The sequence below is a fragment of the Phodopus roborovskii genome, unplaced genomic scaffold, assembly GCF_943737965.1.
Source record: "Phodopus roborovskii unplaced genomic scaffold, PHOROB, whole genome shotgun sequence".
Classification (NCBI taxonomy): Eukaryota; Metazoa; Chordata; class Mammalia; order Rodentia; family Cricetidae; genus Phodopus; species Phodopus roborovskii.
In genome coordinates, this window is record NW_026126407.1 from 51,220,681 (window position 1) to 51,243,349 (window position 22,669).

Sequence of the window (22,669 nt, forward strand, 5' to 3'; positions counted from 1 at the left end):
TAAAAACAGACACCTCATATTTCCTCCTCCCTGGGATAGGGCAGGTGAGACTACCTCTGTAGAGATCCTCAGAATTAGTGGCATGTTACATACATCCTCTTTTGATGACAACCCTCACCTGCCTCCCAACACTCCTGGCCAATTCCTAGTACCTTATTTTTCCATGTATTCATGCTAAGCATTATAAAGATCCTTAATGTGTACTTGAACCTGTGATTTTTCTTAGAAATACTTTGAGGTTAAAAAGCACATATTGATATTTAAACAATTCATGGTCTAAAATAGAAATGTGAGGTTAAATATTTTTATTAGTAGGAATCTATTCCTGTAAAAGTTTTGTGTGGGGGGGAAAAAAATGGTAAAACAGAGAAGAGAAACTCTTGAAAGGTGAGCCCACAACCTTCACAGTTGAGATGGTTGGTTTTACCAAGGCCAACATGGTTCACAGCCTGAGTGCCAGACTTCAGTGTTTATCTTCAGACTGTAAAGTCTCAGTCCAGTAGTGCTATCTTGTTTAAGGGCAGAAGAACACCACCTTCAGGTTAAGAGGAAACTAAGTTAGGACAGGCTCCAGTTCTCAGGCTCTGCAGCTTGGACACCTAATTATGTAAATGGTGGAAACCAATGCTGAAACAAAAAGCTCTCTGGCCCAGAACAGCTAGGTTCCCCCTAGGGCAAGTCTATGTATAATTCTGATTTTGTGTAATTGGGTTCTTAAACATGCATTGTTTCCCAGGCCCAATCTCTTGCTTACTAAGTATACTACCTGTAATCCCACCCTGTCCCTCAGAAAAGAAGGAAGCCAGGCAAGACAGCAGAGGCGGCCCAGGACAAGAGAGTGAAAGGGCCAATTTAATGAAACTATAAACTGGGACCAGGCCAAAGTTCACAGTGATAGGAGGCCATGCAGTGGTGTGAGACCAGGAGAGGGACAGCAGCAGGACTCAGCGTCCACATGGGCATATTCACAGACCATTCAGGAAATAGAGACAGTTTGGGTTTACACCCTGGCTAGGCAAGAGTCGTGTCCCTAGGATACCCCCACTACTTGTGACTTCTTCCTAGTCCCCAACCTAGTGCCACAGTTCTCCCTACTGAAGTGCCCCAATGTGGAAGCATGTCAACTATGGCAAAAAGACTGGCACTTATTTCAGAGACCGATGAACCTTACAAGGAGGCTCTTCTGATCTGCCACTGTCAGTAAGTTACCAGGCAGAAGTTACACCCATATATAGCACAGTTACAAAAGTAGATAGACAGGTCAAGGTCATGGGCATTAATTCCTTCTGGCCCCCAAAAATACAGAGGTTCACAGAGATGTGGCCAGAAAGGAAATCTGCACATTGACTCAAAGGAAGCTGGGTGAGAAAAGGGGCAAGTTCTTCTTGGCTACCAGGGCTTTTAGCCCAGTGTCCTCTTTGCCTTATACCAGGCAGCTCTTAGATACCTCCTGGACAGTGGGTAGAAGTCCTGGGTTTCCATACCTGAGAGTTCTGAGGCCCAGAGTCGGCAGTCATTATTTCTTTCTTACTCCACCTTTGGCACCCCAGACTAGACAATATACTCCACATAAACTCAGGCCTTAAGACCCAGTCTTGCTTGGGTCCACTTAACTCTAGATGAGGATTCCTTCTGACCTATTTCCAGCAGGTCAGACACAACTGTGGTTCCAGGCACTCCCTCACTGTAGGCCCTAGTCTAGGACCTGTTGATGCTCTGGGCACTTTTGGTCCCAGAAAGAATAAGGACCATGCCTGGACCCTTATACAGAAAGGAGGGAGGACCCCAGTAAGAAACCCTCTCCAGCTTATCTTCTGGATTGCAAATGCCCAAGCATCACACAAGGTCAGTTTCACCCCATGCCACCCACTGGCCCTTGGCCTTAAATCCAACGGAATTTTTGCTGGAAGTAGGATACTCAGGGAAGGGCAAGGTGAGGACAGGATTTTTAGGGGACAGTGGCAAAACTTCCAACCCTGACTAAGAGCTGGAGGGTAGTGACCACTGAGCATGGGGAGCAAAGCACATGGGGCCAGACTGATAGGTGGGGAGTCCAAGTGTAGCTCTGTTAGCACAAGCGCTTGTATGTGTAGATGTAGGCTTTGCAGCTGGGACACGTGTGCGTCACATCCTTGAAGTCATTGATGAGGCAGGGGATCAAGCAGCACCCCAGATCACACCTGAATTGAAGACAGAGATAGGCTAAGGCCTGAAGAAAAGGTCAGGCAGCATACAGAGCCCCAACAGTACCACCACTTGTCGGTACCCCACACCTACCCCATGAAGCAGCAGAAGAAACCCAGCACGAAGTTCATCAGGCCAATCTCATAGGAGATCTTGGTGGTGATCGCCTGCTGGCAGTGGGGACACACTGTCTGCACAGGTGCACCTTCAAAGATCTCTCCCTGTAGCACTGTCACCGTGGTGGCTGCCCCTGATGGGACCAAGACTGTGGCCGTGTGGCCCCCAGCACCAGGATAAGGCCCTGGTGGGTAGGGTCCTGGTGGATAATAGCCCATAGGTGGATGAGGGCCTGGAGGAGGGTAAAAACCTGGAACAACATACGAGAGAGGTCACTGGTGGCTGATTGGCTGAGAGAACACAAAACATAGGATCCCAGCACTTAGGTCACAGCCCATTGCCTCTTGCCACCTTCCCCAAGAGGGCCAAAGTGTCAGTAGTAACAGGCCTTGGCTCAAAGTGACCATTTATAATAAACCAGGTCTTTTGATCTCTACCACACCGAGACCAAGACAGATGTGGCAGAGCGCTGGAAGGATAACCGGTCTCCACCTAACTTCCTTGTCTCTAACATGCCAAGACTGTTCTTCCATTCCTGCAGGGATGAGGGCTTTAGCAGCAAGAGGGAAAGTGCCACACATCTCCTGTATACAAAGCTTTTGCATATCAATGTCTGATATGCCAAAGATCATCCAACCCAAACCCAGACAGGAACCACAGATTTTGGGCCTGAATGATACTGGTTAAGTAAAGGCCCAGTTCTCCTTTGGGGGCTCATGTCTCTGACAGGAATACAGTCCTTCAGTGGGTGACAAGCCCTTCCTTTGCCACCATTTTCAATTCGTATAGCATGACTGATGCCTTTCCACACTGAACTCAGGATGGTAGCTGCCTCTGCTTCCTTCAGGTCTCTTTCCCAACTCACCTGCAGGCATATAGGCGCCATCTGCACTCATGTGAGGGGGCACAAAACCAGGCTGAGACACTGGATGACCAGGTGGCTCATAAGGTGGGGGAGCAATGTCAGCAGAGGGCAGTGGCATTCCAGGTGGCGGCTGCATCACTGCTGGGGAGGTGCGGCCTGGATAGAGAGGGGCAAAAAGAAGACAGCTAAGCTGGTCTGTACACACAAGCTGGGCCCAGGGTGACCCTGAAGCAGGATTAGTTCACTGTGAAAAGCCTCAACCACACTTGTGATAGAAAGAGAGTTGCCACAGGGACCCCAGAAGGCTCAGGTCAGGAAAGACCCTCATGACGAGCCAATGGCATAACGTACTGGCCTAGCAATCCCATCTAGGGACCTTACCCAGACCTCTACTAAGGCAATTTGACATCCTTACCCGGGGTAGGTGGGGCTCCACTTTTTTCCTCTAGTAGCGGGGCTGTAGGACCTCCAGGATAAGGAGGGGGTGGCTCATTAGACATCTTTGCTGCAGATACTCCTGGACCTGGAGGAAAACCAAGTTCAGCTCCTCGTTCCTAGGCAAGGCCAACATACTAGGTTGCGACCATCTTCAGATGCCCACTAAGTGCAAGCACCTAAGTGTTTCCTCTGGCTCCTCTCAGGGATTCTCTGGTTCAAGCTAGGTACCTGAGCTCTACCATCTTTTCTTTTCCTCAAAAGGAAATCTAACTGTTTAGAGGATGAAAGTTGGTAGCTAGGTCCAATACCCTTGGGATCTGTCAGGGCCAACCCACCAGAGTTACCATTCTATTTGGAAGCTGGTGGGTAAGGACAGAACTCTGAGGAAAAGGCCCAGCAATCCTCTCCGGGAACCTAACCCCCACATCTACCCAGGGAAGCTTGGCACCCAGTCTTCCAACTCTTAACTGAGCCATTGAGGGGCAGACTTCTACTGCAGGCTGCTGCAGCCATTTGGAAAAGTCTATTTCTTACCTCAGATTCCTTGTGCACAGAGAATGAAAGCACGTGAGAATATTTCAGATACTGGCTGAGACAGGGATCCAGGAGGCTATTTCAGGGAAAGAGAGACAGTAACACCTTTAACCATAGGCTTCCAGGTAAGCTACTCTCCATGCTTACTCAAAGCTTAACCACTCCTCCCCACCCTTTTTTTTCCCCAAGTGGCACAGCTGCTGGATCCTCTGGTGCCCACCATTCTCAATCCCTATATATCCAATTCCTATGATTGAAAGACTACAAAAGGAAGTCAGTTGTGAGTTATGTGTCTGGCACTGGTTTGCCCCCTTCTGTTTTGCTTGGGAGATAAGAAAAATTAAGAGTCAGTCAAAGGAAACATTGCTTTATTCCATCAAATATCCTGAGTACTTGCTGCAAGACACTGGTGGAGAAGCAGATGCCCTTACAGTAAGTCAAGCACACAGACAGAGGTACCAAATTTGCCAAGAGTGAGAGATCCTGGGGTTCATGATTCTTTTTGTCAATACTCTCCAACTTCACTTTTTTCCTCTTTGAAATAGTCTCACTGTACAGTCCAGTCTAGCTCCAACTCTCCATCCTCCTGCCTTAACCTCTCAAATGCTAGGATTATAGGCATGCACCAGAACACCTTACTTCCTAAACTTAACATATCAGTGGCAGGGGCACTGATTCAAGCTTTGGGTTCAATTTTTGTATGACAAATTTAAGAAACTCCACTCGTGACCAATGCAGCCTTAACAACCCCCAAGCCCTTCTGTAGGAAGTTACTCAGGCAACCTAAGTACAGGGTTTTTTGCCTGCATCCACTGCAGCTTTAGCCCTTTCCACAGGCAGACCATAGCTGAGTCTCCCATCAACTGCTCTGGGTTGTAGGGCAGCCAACTCTTCTGAAAATCCAACCTCACATCTCACAACCCCAACTTACAGATGTCTGAAGTCTGAAATGCCATGTCCATTTCATTCAGTTGCTTTGTGGGCTGCTTGTTCTAAGTAGCAATCATGGAATGGAAACCTGATGGACATCCTAGCAGTACAACCCCACCTAGCTTCCCCTCACCCTGCATGAAGTCCAGGGAGTTGCAAGCTCTACCTTTACTTGGCCACACTCACCCACCTGACTGAGCTCCTGCTCTCTGAAGAGCTTCCAGATGGGGGTTTTTACAGGATGGAACTGACAAACTAGGAGACACTACAGAGACATGAAATAAAGCCACCCCCCTCCCAATCGCAGGCCATTTGGAATGGAATTCAGCTCCAAGGAGAAACATCTACAGTCTCATCTACAGTCTTGTAACATGGGTCCCATTCAAGGAGAAAGGGTTGGCTTTTATCAGGCAAAAAGAATGAACAGTAAGGAATCAGACAAACCTGGCCTCAGGTCCAGGGCCCTGGCATGCCAAAGAGTCACTCCACTTTCCTGAATGAGAAAACCCCTGCCCCAGACCCACACAGAACCTAATCTCCAGCATATCCCATGGGGGAGGGGGTCCTGCTGAGAGGCTGAAATGTTCTGCAGTTACATCACGGTGATAGTTGTACAGCTCTGACAACATATCAAAAGCACCAAACATAATAGTGGGAAATTATTCTTACAAATAAATTTAGGCAATTTCATGTGGTACAAATGTCACAGATTATAGAAACTAAAATGGCTATGATAATGCTTAATCTTATGGGACCCTGGTATCTAACTGTCACCAAAACTTGGTTATGTAACACATGACTATACTTTCAATTAAAGAATTGCCTCTGTAAGACTGGCCTGTGGGTATATGTATGTGGGGCATTTTCTTGATGTAGGGGTGACCAGTCAATTGTGGGCAGTACTAACTCTAGGCACAGAAAAGAAGCTGTGAGTCTAGCAGCAGCAAGCCACTAAGTAGTGTTTTCTTTAGGTTTCTCCTTGAACTACCTGGTTTCCCTTGGTGGTGATAGACTGTAACCTGGAAGCTGTAAGCTAAAACAAACCCCTTCCTCTCCAAGTGGCTTTTGGTAATGGTGTTTGATCACAACAAATAAGCAAACTAAGACACTTAGGATGGAAAGCAAGAGAGATGAAGACTGGACTCCTCCTAGTATGCAAAGTACAGTTCTCTGGGTCTCTTGCTGCCCAGAGAGGAGTTCCAAGCACAAGGCCTCAGGGCTCTGAGAATTGTCCCTGGCATTCTACTTGGCTCTTAACTATTCATTATACAGTGCAATTGATCTAAGTCCAAAGCAGAACCTGGCAGCCTGCTGCTGATACAGGGCCCCTTGGCGGGGAGTGACAGCAAAATGCTTATCTCCTGGCCACAGCCACAGCTGAGTTCTTAGGGTAAGCTTAATTCTCTGGTTGAAACTGTCCTACATACTGCAACTGAGGGTAGCTAGCATACTACCATGGTCTTTCTGTTCCCCTGAGTGCTAGGCAGCAGGCATACTACCAAGTTCCAGTGCAGCAAAGCCAAGGAAAGAGGAAAGTGGAATTTTGAATCCTGAAATGTAGGAACCAGCCAAGCCAGCTCTGTACACATGTTCTTACGGGACTGAAGATCAGTACTGAGGGGATGAAGCAAAGGTGATGGAGAGGACAAGGTTTAGAGGGACTTTCTGACATGACTTTTTCCAGGTCTACACACCAACAGTTCTCCAAACTTTTTGTTCTGTGGACTACTTCCCCACCCCGCACCCCCACCCTGTAGACTTCTTTACACCTGACTATCGAGGCCTTCAAATAGACTTATCTGTGGACTTATTAATACCATATTAGAAATATCTCTTAAATAATGAAGAATTAATCCTGGCAGTGGTGGTGCATGCCTTTAGTCCCAGCACTTGGGAAGCAGAGGCAGGTGGATCTCTGTGAGTTCAAGACCAGCCTGGTCTACAAGAGCTAGTTCCAGGGCAGCCTCCAAAACCACAGAAAAACCCTGTCTCCAAAACACACACACACACACACACACACACACACACACACACACACACACAAATTTAATTTAAAACAAGTAATTCAAAGCTAAGGATGTAGCTCAGTGGGAGAGCAATTTCCTTGCATATGCAAAGTACTAGGTTCAATCCCCAACACCAAAAAGATTAAATGTCAAGAAACTATCAAGCTAACAGTGGCAACAAATCAGTTGCAAATTTAACTGTAATAGTGGCTCAGCATTTGGGAGGCTGAGGCAGGAAGACTGCTGTGAGCTTGAAGCTAAACTGAGGTATGGAGTGAGACAATGCCTCCAAAAATCCAAACCAGAGGCTGAAGAGATGACTCAGCAGTTAAGAGCACTTGTTGCTCTTAGAGAGGACCCAGGTTCAGTTCTCAGCATCCATATGGCAGCTCACAACCACCCACTTCTAGGGAATACAATGCTTTCTTTTGACCTTCACAGTGAAAGACCCCCACTATGCTTATTGCCTGTTTGAATTGCTCTTGCTAATTTGCCAAGGTCAAGTTATGAGAAAAGTACAGGAGGGAACCAGGTGCTGCTCTCATCCAACGCCAACCAGATATCTGTGGTCTGCAGCTTGGACCAAAGCAAGGCCAGCAGGACAGTATCCGGATGCTGAGAGTCATAACTGAATTCTTTGTATTCTTTGTGCCCAACCCGAATAACCAACTGTCCTTGGTTAACTACAACTGCTACATTTAGATGAAACAATGAAATCCCTGTAACTATGCTTCTGCTTCTGTAAGCCTGCTTCTTGCCACCCCAACCCTATATAAACTGCCTGAGTTTTAACCTCGGCACGCTCAGTCCCCCGAAAGACTGAAGCGTCCACAGGTACCTGTTAAGCAATAAATAACCTCTTGCACTTGCATCCAGTGGTCTGGTCTCGTCTCTTGGGGGCAAGGGCCTTCCCCCCTGACAGGCTCCAAACTCTTGGGGGTCTCTTGGGGATCTTTCAACAGGCCCCAGGCACACAGCACATATCAGCTCAATACTCATACACATATATAAATTTTATATTAAACAATCCAGACTAGTGAGCCATGAAGATGGCTCAATAGGTAAAAGTGTATGCTATGCAAATCTGGGAAACTGAAATTCAAATGATAGCAGGATCTCCTGCACAGGGTGACATGTAAATTCAAGACCCTTCTGTAGTTCTTTTCCTTGTTACTGTTAAACTTTATTAGTTGTGTTAATTTAATAACCATTTTCTTGTGAGAATGCTTTGTGTAAAGCTAATGGAAAAGGTTTCACCATACTCATTTTAGTAAGTTCTTGTTGCTATTAATTTTAAGAATTTTAGCATTTGTATACACACACCATGGCATGTGTGTGGTGGTCTGAAGACAACTCTCTGGAGTCAGTTGTCTCAATCCATTTTTAGGTGGGTTCCAGGGGTAGAACTCAAGTTACCAGGTTTGCACGTTAAGCATCTTTATCCAGAGAACCATCTTACTGGTTATCTATTAACTTCTGACTAATAAAAACCTACTTTAGCCAGGCACATGCCTTTAATCTCAGCACAAAGAGGAGGCAAGTGGATCTATGTGCGTTCAAGTCCAGCCTGGTCTACAGAATGAGTTCTGTAGGGCTATACAGAGAAATCCTGTCTCAAAACAAACATGCCTTTAAAAATAAAAAAGAGGCTGGACGTTGGTGGTGCTCGCCTTTAGTCCTAGCACTTGGGAGGCAGAGGCAGGTGGATCTCGGTGAGTTCTAGGCCAGCCTGGTCTATAGAGTGAGTTCCAGGACAGGCTCCAAAGCAATACAGAGAAACCCTGTCTCAAAAAACCAAAAAATGAATGAATGAACGAACGAACGAACGAATAAGGCAGGCGGTGGTGGTGCATACCTTTAATCCCAGCACTCAGAAGGCAGGCAGGCAGATATCTGTGAGTTTGAGGCCAGCCTGGTCTACAGAGTGAGGTGAGGTCCAAAGTAATACAGAGAAACCCTGTCTTACGGGGTAAAAAAAAAAAAAAAAGTAAAAAATAAAAAAGAATGATGTAAGGTGGCACACACCTTTAACCCTAGCACTCAGGAAGCAGAGTTGGTGGATCTCCGAGTTCGAGGCCAGCCTGGTCTACAGGCCAAGTCCAGATCAGCAAGGTTTCACAGAAAAACAGTCTTGGAAAATCAAAAATAATGAATGAATGAATGAACGAACAAATGAGAAAAAAGTTTTTACTACCTTTTCTGTGCATGCTGTATAGTGGACAGACTAGTGCAGGTCAGTGCCCCAGCCTTGATCCAACTTGATCTCCAGTACTTTTCTTTCAACATGATTCTGAGCCATCCATGCAAATGCCAATACAATGCAGAGTCAAGGAAACTTAAGTGTCTTTGATCTACTAATAAGGTTGTCTGACCACCAGCCAAACCTCAGGAAACCCTTCCCCAGGCTGGGGAAGATACCACTGTAGTGGAGAGACCCCACTAGACAGAATGCAATACTAAATGTTTAAGGCAGGGTCAATTTTTCCACTGTCAAAGAGACCTAGAGTCTTAGGTCTCTCCAGGGAAAACAGAGCCTGTTGTTGTTCAACCTGGACTGCACCCCAAGGAGGCAGCTGCTGCTGTGCAAGCTTTCTAAGTTAAGCAAGCAGTTGGGACATGGGCTCTGCATCAACCACTAAACCCAGCTCTCCATTTTTGGCTGCAACATCAGATCCTTGGCTTACTTATTTGCCTTCCTCTCAGAATGGAAGAAAGGTTACCAGAGAGGGTGAAACATGTCCTCTGCTGGAGAGTAGGAGTTGGCTCATGGCTCACAAGAACACCGAATTTAAAAACAAAAACATTACTTCATTACTCAACAAGGAACTAATGCCTGTATCCCGGAGTGATCTGATCCCTGATCATACTGTTTGTGATCACCTGCAACAACCTCATTCTGAGACCTCCAACAAGACCCAGTCTGAGCACTTCAGTCCTGTGGCATCCATTCCCAAAACAGCAGAGGTCACAGCCTCTGAGAAATCTTCTAGATAGCTCTCCTGTTGAATTGTATCTTAACACAAGTAGGGACTTGCCTGGAGCTCCCCAAGTCAGTAACACCCCAGGGAATGCAGTCTACCTCAGATCCAGTGGCACAGAAGTGGGTGCAACTGCTACAGAGCTGCATCTCTTGTGACAGCCCTGGATTAAGATACCAGCTGACCTCAGATGAGCTCCTCTGCCTCTGACAGCAGGTCTCAAACACTGGGCCAGTGGCCGGGCACTCTGCCTTACCCAGTCCCCCATTTGCTGAACATGAGGCAACTGTTGGACAGAAGGCCATGTAATATGATTGGTCATTACAACCAACAGGCACTAGGACCCTTATTGTATTGGATCAGACTGGCCCCTGTGAAGAACATTTTAGCTGTCCTACCTGCTTTCCCATACCCCAAAGGATAGGTTTTAGCATAAACCTATGTGGTGGCTAGCCATGTGGGATAAGATCCAGATGGCTGGTGTTCCCTCTTAAAACAACCAGCCCCCTGGGCTAGTATCACAGTTGAGTCCAAGCCCTCATTCCAACAACTACTTAGTGGTTCCATTAAAAACAAAACAAAAAAACCAGAAGATTCGGTGTTCTGGAGTCAAAGTCCAGGAAAAAGGCTTGGAGACAAGAGTCCAGTAAAGCAGAGTCCAACAGGCAAAGAGCAAGAAGAGACAGTGTTGCTGGAGAGTACTCAACTACAGTGGTTGCTTTCTAAGTTCTGCACCTCAGATCACAGACAGAAGTAGTGAAAGACAATCCCAGGCCTCTGACATCCTGGGCACCACTTAACTTTGCACTTGGAAAGTATTAGCAGGGCGAGATGTACACAGTTCAGTGGTAGAGCACTTGCTTAGTATCTATGAGGCCCTGGGTTCAAGTCCTTGTACTGAAAAACAAACAAAACAGGACATCAAGAATGACATAGTGAGATCCTGTTTCAAAAACAAACAAAACCCCAACCCAATTAGCAATAGAAGCAGAGCCACCTTCCTTTCGTGACCACTGATGACATACTAAGAGCACAGATCCTTCTGGCATTCTAGCACCACAATAATGGTTGAGGCTCTAGACAAATTTCTTAATCTCTTACTAGCTTTGGAAAATGTTCTTGTGAGGCAGAATTGAACTGCATATGTTGAGCCAGGGCAGGCTTTACAGAAGTAACAGGTAGTAGTTATATCACAAGATGCTTTTAATTGAATACTATGCAAAGAAATATCATCCATTCCTAATGAAATCAAGGCTATGATTATGTCACATTGAAAATAATAGTGATAGACTGTGAAGAATGACAGCCTTATGAAATAGGTGGCTCAGACAGCTAGTTGCACCCAAAGCCATCCTTCCTGTGTTTTCCTTCTGCTATGAAATCAGTGGATTAACTAAGACACTACAACCCTAATTACAGTTCCCATGATCATCTGACTAAGCTATGGCCAAGGATGGTCTTAGGTCCTGAGCCACAGGAAGGTACTGAGGGAAGTCACCTAGTCTAAATCAGGGACCCTTTTCTCCTTCCTGCTGTCTGGGCCACAAGACATGGTTACAGTAATATAGCAGCTAAGGAGCAATGGAAGCCTGTACTTACTAAGGAAAGTGAGTTCCAGTGTTACATAGAGAAAGCCTGTCTCAAAAACAACACACACACACACACACACACACACACACACACACACACACACCAAAAAATTCAAGGTCAGGGGATATAATTCAGTGTAGAATACCTGCCTTGCCTAACATGAACAATGTCCTGGGCTCAAACAACAACACTACCTACAAAAAAAGGGAGAGAAAAAGAATACTGACAACTAATGGCCCTGGAATGAGGCCGCCACTCACATGGGCACAGCCACCTGATTGGAGAAGCTGCTGCTATGCATAGGGAGTATTGATGGAGCATTTACCATATTGACATAGATAACCAGCATGGGAACAGAAAGGAAAAGCTCAAAGTGAACACAGGTACATCCTCTATGTGTGCCTGTTGTAGGAACAGTATACCAGTGTCTCAGGCCCTAACTATTTTCCTCTCTGCCAAGTTTTGCACAAATCTATAGCTAATTCAGGCTTTTACTAGTGTGCAACCAGGCTAGGATTCCTGCAGCTGATCAAAGACACTACACTAGGCAAGAAACAAAAGTTAGAAAGCTGGGTATGCAGATCTCTGTGAATTCAAAGCCTGGTCTACAGAGTAAGTTCCAGGGCAGTCAGGGCTGTTCTACAGAGAAGCCTGTTACAGAGTCTCAAAACCAAGGGGGGGAACACGACACAACTGACAAACCGTCTCAGAGAAGGAGAGGGAGGAAGGGGATGATCCTTTATAAAATCCAGTCTCAGGACCGTGGTAAGGCTGAACCTTTCTAAGATTGTGCTGGGAAGACTGCCAGCATGCTCCCATGCCCAACCTGAGAGACTATTGTCCGTGGCTACCCAATTAGCATTAGCTACACTGTGAAATCCTAATTGTGGCCCATCTTCCACAGTGAAGGCAAAGCCAGGAGGAGCAATATCTCCACTGCTGGTCCTGACCATCTTTGGCTTGTATCTATAAGGTAAGGGCACAAGTACAACATGAGGAAGTAAAAAAAGAGAGAAGCAAAGCAAAATCCAGATAGGACTAGTGGCTCCAAACTTACAAGTAGGTATGACTTCTAGGCCACAATGAGGAAACTAACTGGGCTTTGGCATGCTGACTTCTCATCGGTGCTCTTAGCAAACTAACAACAGAGCAAGTTAATTCTACTTTTCTGGAGGAAAGTTGTTCCTTCCTCCTGCTTTCTTTTTGATTCATTCCATTTTTTTTTTTTTTTTTTTTTTTTCTTGTTTTGTTTTTCGAGACAGGGTTTCTCTGTATTGCTTTGGAGCCTGTCCTGGAACTAGCTCTGTAGACCAAGTTGGCCTAGTTTAACTCACAGAAATCTGCCTGCCTCTGCCTCCCGAGTGCTGGGATTAGAGGTGTCCACCACCTACACCCGGCGATTCATTCCATTTTAAGATGTCTATATCTATTGTCTTGATGTTCAGCCAAAAGGATGGCTAACTCCACCTGAAAATGACACCTATCTACTTTTAACCAATACGGAAAAATTGTATGGGCTGGGAACTGAGTACAAGCAGTTAAGAATAGTGCCATCCTCCTTCAGTGGTGCTCTCTGGGTGTTGTGGAATAGAATATTTGTGTTGTTTCATCTTGCCTGAGTAAGGCACCTGACTGGTCTAATAAAAAGCTGAATGGCCAATAGCTAGACTTTAGAGGGATAGGCTGGGCTGACAGGCAGAGAGAAAAGGGGAGCCAGGCAACCAGCCACAAAAGAAGCAGGAAAGTGGGATGGATAGAACATAGATGAGGTAAATGAGCTTTGGGGCAGAAAAACGATTAATAGAAATGGGTTGATTTAAGTTAATGAAAAAAGCTAGCTAGAAACAAGACTAAATTAAGGCCAAGCATTCACAGTAAGTCTCTGTGTCATGATTTGGGGGCTAGCTGTCAAAGAAAGGCTACCTACATCTTGATAATAAGATTTTGGGAGGTTTAAACACAAATGCAGAAGCCTTTTGCTTGAGTGTAGTTTCTAATTTTCCTATAATGAGCAGCAGCTCCTTTCAATGATTCCATCTTCACAATGCTCAAAACTGGCCAGGTGGCGACGGCACACGCCTTTAATCCCAGCACTCAGGAGGCAAAGGCAGGCAGATTTCTGAGTTTGAGGCCATCCAGGTCCACAGAGTGAGTTCCAGCATAGCCAGGGATTGTTGGGGGATAGTCAATCACATTGTGAACCCTATGTTTGCATTTGTGTTAATTAGACAAAATTAAGCTTGGTTCAGGCAGCTGAGTTAGCAATTAGTAATTAGACAGAAAGTATACAGCATCAGAGGGCATTTGGGAGAGATAGAGAAACACAGAAAGTAGCAAGGTGGAATCTGGTTAGACAGGGTACACACAGGTCTTTTGGAGATGGCAGCAAAGAGAAAGGGTTAGTTAGCTATTTGCTACTCAGCCTCTCTGAGCTGGCAGGTTTTCAACCCAGTCTTTTAATCTGGAGTCTTATTTATAATTAGAATGACAAGTTAAAGCTACCTTTAGTGTCAGCAACAGTGTCACTGCCTGCAAAAACAGAATTCTCGCCAGCCTGAGGCCTCTGCAGCCAAGCCTCTGCCAAAGAAGCAGGCCTGTAACTACAGAGTTGCAACTACTGGCTGAAATAGCATTAGATTAAGGTGTAGCTACTGTGCCAAAGTTAAAGAAAACAAACAAGGGATACACAAAACCTGTCTCAAAAGACAAAAACAACAACAACAACAACAAAAAAAAATCTCAAAAACTATTAAATCTGTTATTTTGAATCCAGGAAGGTGCCTCAGACTATGAGTTCTCCATGATGTAAGGGAAACTGAGATTTCTGAGAACTCGCCCTCTCAGATGTCACAAGCATCTTTTACTGGGTCTTCCTAGGTCTGGTGGAGTGATTCCCATCTCTCACTGGATCATCATACTGGGCTTTAGGTAAACTATCAAGTTGGTTAGGTCTTGAATGGAGAGCCAGCAAGTCACCTGATGGAGAAGGGCAGGCAAGCAAGTCCCCAAGGAACACATGATACACTAGAGAGTGATAAGGTTACCAGGTCTGCCCAAGGCAGGTGATGATTGGTTCTGAGCTGAGCATAGCCCAGGCTCCCCCATGGTCCTGTGCCCTTGCCTTGTTCTCTGAACCATTTCAGTGCTTGGGAGCTGATTTCAGTGATTCTGATGCTGGTATAGAACATGATAAAGTATACACAGAGGAAATAAAGAGCAAAGGATGAAAAAAAAAAAAAAAAAAAAACTACAGCTTCAGGCATAACCAGAGACAATTTGTAGCCAAGGGAGGCCATGGTGACCGGAAGCTAACTTTAGAAACACCAAGCCTAACAACCATCACTTAAGCCACCAAAACAGAACTCTGGAGAAAAACTCCTGACATCTGCCTGCATTGAACTGACACAACAGTCTCTGGGTTATTTTACCCAGATGGCTAAGTGAGATTAAGACTGCTATTCTGACCTAGGAAAATACATAAAACACATATGCAGTTAAACCATGACAGTCATAGCCAACAAGCTTTCTGAGATTTTCATTTTTTCCCAGGCATTGGTGGTACACACCTTTAGTTCCAGCACTCAAGAGGCAGAGGCAGGTGGATCTCTTGAGTTCAAAGCCAGCCTGATCTACAGAGCTAGTTCCAGGACAGCCAAGGTTACACAGAGAAACCATATCTTGAAAAACAAAAAAATTATTTTTTTCATTTTTTATGTGTTTGTGTGTCAGTGCATGCCATGTGTGGTTGGGTGCCTGCAGAGATCAGAGGTGAACATCAGATCCCCTGAGAGGAGTTACAGATGGTCATGAGCCACTGGGACTAAACAATCTCTGGGTTTCTTCTTTCATGTAGCTCAAAGTTACTAGATTTGCTATCTGCTCCCTCTCCAAACTTTTTGTCACAATAATGAATGAGGTGACCACATCTTTAAGATACCAGATCTCTCATGCTGTAGGTCACTCCTATTATTTTGGAGAAAGTTCTGCTTAGGGGAGGATGGTAAGCTGCAGAGATGTGCCACTGCTGGTATTGACCATTTTACAGAAGTCACAGCAATTGGTTAGAGGGAAGAAAATACCACTAAACACAGAAGACCTTGGTGAGACCTCAACAACTCTTTAATGTTGCTGTCAACTGCTTTTTTTTCAAGAGCAATTTAAAAGCAACAGACCCTGGTGTACTAGTGTACTAGAATACACCTTTAAAACAAGCACTACAGATTAAACTCTGTGAGTTCAAGGCCAGCCTAGTCTATTTTTCCACACCACCAGGGATACATAGTGAGATGCTGTCCTCCTCCCCCATCCAAAAAAAAAAAAAAGGCTAGAAGGAGTGACCCCAAAACCTGAATATGCCTAGTGTAGGGTCACAGTGGAATCTTCACCAACATCTGGTCCTTGGGTTCATACACAGATGTCAGCAAGATAACTAGGAAGAATGGGAATCAAAGTGCTATAGGAGTTGAAAGCAACCAGTATTTTATATGCACTATATAAAACAGTATAGAGGGTGAACCAAACTCCTATTACCTGACGTTGACATGGGACCTTGGGATATTCACTCACATGAAGTGGCATGGAAGAACGCTGGCTTTTCTCTTTGGGAAAATGGGAATGTGTGTCATGTTTGGAGTTGTCATTGTTAGACATCTTCTGACTCAGATATCTCACCTTTCTGGCTAGAAAAGCATCAGAGGTAACAAAATCTCAAGTCCCAGCTGACATTCATTTGGGTGCCAAGCACTTATTATGCACACAAAGGCAGGAGCCATGTGACTATTGGAGACTGCAGTAAGAAGGAAAAAGGAGCAACAGATTGGGAAGTGGGCTGAGGGAATGACAGGGCGATTTTGGCTGCTCCCATATGCTAGGGAAGAAGCAGGTCTCAGCTATTCCATCCAAAACCCAACAGCTGCTGCAGCACTCTCAGCCCTCTGGTGCCATACTCTCCAAAATGTTCAAAGAACATTGGTTGCCCTGTGTGCTGGTGCAAATGTATAATTTCAGTTCAAGCTTCTGACCAGTCTCAGCTACCTAGAATGAGGACAGCCTGGACTGTATATAATCCTGCCTCAAAAACAAATGGGAGCTAGAGAGAAGGTTAAGAGCACTGGCTGCTCTCCCAGAGGACCTGGGTTCAACTCATAGCATCCACATAGCAGCTCACAACTGTCTAACTCCAAGATCCAATACCCTAGCACAGACATACATGCAGGCAAAACAACAATGCACATAAAATAAAAATAAATTTAGAAAAGCAAGACAACACCAAACATGTGAGTGGATGGGGCCTTATGCTCTCATCCTCTGCACTTAAGTTTACATGAATTCCATGGAACCCAGAAGAAAAAGGTGAAGTCTCACTGCCTAGTCCCTGGCTCTACCTATGAAAGCAGGGCTGGGGAGATTTGGGAAACAAAATATCTCCTTGGGCTACAGTCACTCCACAATTCTCAAAGCTCACAGGCTATTTCAAGGACTTTAAAGGGCAGTTTGACCTCATGAAGTCTTTGCTCTACCAGCTGACATTAGAACTAATCCAGTGATTGTGAACCTGAGAATTCAAATCTCCACTTGATAATATATTTTGAAGGAAGGGAAGAGTGAATACACCATGGCCCTGTGCCTTCAGAACTGATAAGCTCACAGGAAGACAAACAACTGAAATTCAGGCAGTGTCTGATTTTATTCAACCAATAACACTGAATGTCTGCTATGTGTGAGTCACCTTCCTAGGCAACCAAGGTGGGAGACATTGATCTTAACAGATTGGGAAAGGGAACTATAAACAGAAATATAAACACAGTGGCACAGTGACAGAGGAACAATTAGGGAAGGAATGCTACAGAGCTTAATTTACATATGAAAGGCTTCACTAAACATAAAACATTTAAGTACAGGCAACGTGAACTACAGCAGAGATCTCTTTTACACTGAATGATCTAGGACATGGGTTGGGGTACTAGGCTGCCCAGTTTCCCTTTGCACTGTGAGGCATACAATTAGCACACAGGTGGCTGCTAGAAGGGAGAGCCCTACCTTCTTGGACACCTCTGGCAGTTCTAGGTAGAGCTCTTCTTTGGCCAGTTTGAAGCCTCAGAGAAGTAGGTTGGGACGTAGCAAAGCAGGCAAACCATGCATGTGTGTCCAGGTGTCAAAAACTAAGGTCCCAGCCTTAGAGAAAATAGAACACCTGAGTTCTGAGAATCTACAAGTGATCTCGTGAGGTCTTCTTCCCTGAACAGGGCATGGTTCTTTAGGTCTGAACACGGGCCAGTTTTATTCAGTGAATCCATCATTAGCCCAGCTTCCTTTTCTAAGTGACTACTTACTTATTCAAGAGTCAAGATCCTCGACTCCTTAATTCAGACAATTCACTGCACCCTTGACAGTGATAATTCAATTCACAGTCCCAGTACTCAGGGAATATGGGGCCCCTTTCAGAAGAACTTTCAGAATAGGCAAGACTGCCGGGTGGCTCTAACCACCTGAAGAGGTCTGTGGGTAAGGCCTTACAGAATGGCAAATAGGGAGCTCTAAGCCCAGGGCATTAGTCATTCCCAGCAGAGGTTCAAGCACTGTGCTCAAGTCCCTGGACTAGTACTTGGGGACAATTTCTCCACAGGTCATAAAATATGAGTGCTACAGCTTAGCTCATATTCCTGGGCAGGAGTCCCCCATCCAAAAGGCCTATCTCTCTATGCCACACTCAGCAACCAAACTAGATGGCTGGAAGGGGTTCCAAACAATTTTTTTATTACAATTTATGTATATGTGGGCTTGTGTACCATGGTATGCCTGAGGAAGTGAGAGGACAACCTAAGACAGTTGCTTCATTCTTTTTGTTAAGTGTGTCCTCAGGATTAAGGTCTAAAGTCAAATGTCTTTACCTGCTGAGCATCTTGTCAGCTACCAACTTATAAAACATTTTATTTCATGTGTAGGCGGTTTTGCCTGCATGTATGTCTATGTACCACATACATGGAGTGCCTGAGAAAGAAAGAAAAAAAAAAGAGTGTAGGATCCCATGGAATTGGCGTTATCATAGGTGCTGGGAATTGAACCCAGGTCCTCTGGAAGAGCAGCAAATGCTCTTAACTGCAAAGACATTTCTCCAGCCCTGACAATCTAAAACATTTCCTTTAAACCTTGACCAAAACTTCTAATTCTGAAATAAAAAACAAAACAAAAAGACATCTATCTCATCTGATGGCCAATTGGGGTTTGAGAGGAAAGGTCTAGGTTCAGCCCTATGTACCAAACCTCCTTCAGGGCACTCAAGCCCCACCCATCACACCTTGCTGTACACACCTGCTGAATAAATGAGTCCATGAGCTTTGGGATTAACCTCAGGGGACACCCTATGTGCTATTCCTAACTCAAATGTCACAGCTGAGGTAGACCTTACAGTCTTCTTTCTAAAAGTGCCTTTATTAATGGTCAAGGTTAAAAACAGGAAAAAGCTGGGTGGTGGTGGTGCATGTCTTTAACTCCAACACTCAGAAGGCAGAGGCAAGTGGAGTTCTGGGAGTTCAAACCCCCCCCCCCACCCCCAGGATCCTGACCCACAGGTTGAGAACCACTATCCTAGACAATCAGCCAAGGAGCAACAATAAATTTACAAAGGACACTGCATTGAAATCTCACTCCATTCCTCAACTTGTAAGGCTGTTGTACTTAATGTCATTCAACCACAGTAACTACTTATTAAGGAGTAAGAAGTTAGAATTCTTCTCAAACACCACTCAAATAAGTCTCACACCTTATTACCTACCTCACCTGTTTCTTCTAGAAGGAAAATCCTAGATACCACATGCAACTGAATCACAGTTCAGATTAAATTAACATTTATTGGATATGTGGCTTATCGGGCACATTCAGAGTTTTCACTGAACTCTCTGACACCTTGTAGTTAAAACTGATGAACTGGATCACGCACTGGACAGACCAGCTAGGGATTTGAGCACTCATACCAGAAGCATGGATGTTAATGAGGGATATTTTCTATAAAGGCAATGTACTACAACTGCTCTCAGGGGGAGAGTGAGTGGTTTTGTAAACCAGCACCGCTGCCCATCTCCTGGGCTCAAGCAATTGATTCCTCCACCTCAGCCTTCAATAGCAGCTGAGAATATAGGGGTCCAACAGCAGGCTGTTAAGATTTCTTTGTGTTGCTGGGCATTGGTGGCGCATGCCTTTAGTCCCAGCAATTGGGAGGCAGAGGCAGGCGGATCTGTGAGTTAGAGGCCAGCTTGGTCTACAGAGCGAGTTCCAAGACAGGCTCCAAAGCAACACAAAGAAACTCTGTCTCGAGAAAAAAAGATTTCTTTGTGTTATGCGGCTCCATATTCTTTCTTTTGTTGACTATGAAGTAATCCTAACCTTTTCAGCACTTATGGCATTCACAGGTTTTCGTGTAGTCTTGGTGTTGTTCTTTGCCTGAATGTAACACATGAGGTTCTGGGAAGGGAAAGAAAGCTTCAGTGTCACAGAGGGACCATCTCACAGAGGGACCATCTTCAATGTGGTCTGCCGTCTCCATGTCTAGGAAATACTTGTCCCAGGACTCTATTATCACCACCAGAGTTTTAAGGCAGGTAGGCCCAGGGACCACAGGCTCAGGACTGTGTGGGTGGATAGTTCTGGAAGGGTAGGGGCTCTGAGGAAGGGCTGAGGCCTGGCTTGCTCCCCTCTCTGCAGTGGTATACCAGCATGTAGCCTTCCCTACAAGACACAGGGTTTGGGGGACCCTGAGTGGGGATGGAGCCTTTTGTGGGCTCCAAGAAATGGCGTCCATCTCTGTTTTGTACAATCTGAGTTCTTTCATAGGACAAGAAACCTACTATCAACAATGCCAGCTGTACTCTCCTCCTCAACCCACACCTCAAAGACCAATTCCTCTGTAGAACTCACCACACTCTGACTTCTCACTAGAACATCCCTCACTTACAGGAAAGACAACATAAATGACAAGCCTTTTACTGCCACATCTCCCAAACCGTGTGCTCTTCCCGTTTTTGCCTTTTGAGTGGAGTTTCTGACTTTTCTCCCTTACAAATGAACAGGGTATGTGACAGTCTGATGTTCATAGCTATGGAGCAAATACAAAGACCTGTGGGACTCAAAACTATAACCATAATTCATCAGTACCATGAAGTTATATAGAGCTTCAAACACACCCACCACAGCAGCAGATTCAAACTGGGCAAGATTGTAACATCCAAAAGGAGCCAAGAGAACAAGGCCAAGAGCTGAACAAGCAGACAACTCACTTTAGTTATTGCCAACATAATCTGCTGTGACAACCAGGCCTCTGGGACACATTCCATTTTCTTTCTCTCAAAACAGTTTTGTTCCCTCGAGTATTCTTTACACTCTCCCTGTTTCTTCTGATTCTAAAGCCACGGTCAGCTGTTTTCAAGTCCTCTAAGAGTCTATGTAAAGAAAAAGTCTTTCCTGGTTCTAAACCACATCTTATGAGAAACCCTACAAAACCTTGAATCTTCAGGGTTGGGAGGCAGACTGACGTTTAAATCAATAAGCACCAAGACTTCTAAAACCAGTTAATATTACACAAGCTGAACTACTAGGAATGGAAATACACTGTTATCTGCAGTATACTTTGGCATACATAAAAATAACAGACTGCTGGATGGGTACACAATAAATGATGATATTAACTGTACATTCTAGGTGATAGTACATGGCTGTGCACTGTTAAGTTAACATTTTCTGTATGCTTTTATTTTCTTCTAAATAAACATCGGGATAGAGGTCTTCGAGAAATGAATGACTGAAAATATCTTTCTTCTTATGAGCAGAGGGTAAGAAGAGCAGACACGCCTGCCTCTTCCCACCCAACTCAGGTCAGCAGCAAGGAAAGAAGCAAAGTACCGGGAAGAGTTCAATGTAGTGTTTGACACATACTACAAAACTGATGTAAAAGCTACTGAATGCCCTCCCCGCGCCCCCCTCCCAGGGCACTTGATCCTCACTCCTGAGACACAGCTTCTCAAGTGTGCATGAGAATTTCTGAAGAGCTTACTAAACGCAGGTTTCTGGGCCTCATTCCTTAACTACTCAATCAGATCCCGGGGAATGTCCAGGTCTTACTGATACATAAGACCCCTAAGCTGATCTTCTTCACACCTGTTGAGAGGCCCCAGGGGACCCACCTTCTCCAAGGTACTAGAGAGCTTGGGGCTTCGCCAGCCCACCGCCTTCCTAACGTTCTGCCGGAGCTCCTCGCGGAGCCACGTCCAGACCTGCAAACCGGCGGGGGAGGGAAAGCGACACAGGCTCCTCCGGGACCGCCAAGGTCACCCGCGGGTCTCTGAGGTGGCTTGGAGTGGGGACCCTCCCCGACGGACTGCCGTTCCTCTAGCCTCCATATCCGGAGGAGAAATGACACATACAGCTTTTCTTACAGAAATGCAGAAAGGTGTGGTAAGGATCACCCAAGTGGGCTGGCCCTTCTCCAGGAGATAATCCTGTGTCTGAAGGCCCAGTCGCTCGCGGCCCTGAAAAGCAGTCTCTCGCAGCCCAGCAGCTGCAGCCACACCGAAATCAACTGTTCGTCCCGATTCTGCGTCTCAGGGAGGAACGGACTCCACCACGCTACCCCAGCCCCGTTTACCTTGGAATCCAGGAACCCGAGGCCGGAGGAACACAGAAACCGGCAAGGGTCAGGTCCGGTGCGGCGCTCCGAGCAGCCCCTCTAGCAGCGGGCTCCGAGCGCAGACCGCCCCCGCATCGCAAGGACCCTGGAACTTGTAGTCCTTCTGCGCACCCGCCGCATTCCCTGAGGCGAGGGCCTACGACTCCCGGCACCCACCGCGCGGCGGAGGCGAGGGCGGGACTCCGCGGGCTAGGTCACACGGGCCGAGGGTTTCGCAGCCCAGCCCCGCCTCGCCTCGCCCGGAGGGAGGGGTCCCACCGGAAGCCGCCCCCGAAGTCGCGGAGGCGACTCACGGTCGGTGGAGCCCCTCACGGCGCAGCTGCCGCAACGGCTACCTCATATCTTGTTA

At 45.9% G+C, this 22,669-nt stretch overlaps 1 protein-coding gene across 1 annotated transcript; it reads right to left on the bottom strand.

Moving 5' to 3' along the window:
• Positions 1-810: 810 nt before the first annotated feature.
• On the bottom strand, positions 811-22,347 carry Cdip1 (cell death inducing p53 target 1). Its single transcript, XM_051181343.1, has 6 exons — positions 22,279-22,347; positions 4,139-4,214; positions 3,582-3,689; positions 3,167-3,322; positions 2,278-2,551; positions 811-2,180 (listed from the first exon to the last, which is right to left on the bottom strand). Exons 3-6 carry the CDS (start codon positions 3,664-3,666, stop codon positions 2,069-2,071), a joined length of 627 nt encoding a protein of 208 aa, XP_051037300.1. The 5' UTR covers positions 3,667-3,689; positions 4,139-4,214; positions 22,279-22,347; the 3' UTR covers positions 811-2,068.
• Between the last annotated feature and the right edge of the window lie 322 nt (positions 22,348-22,669).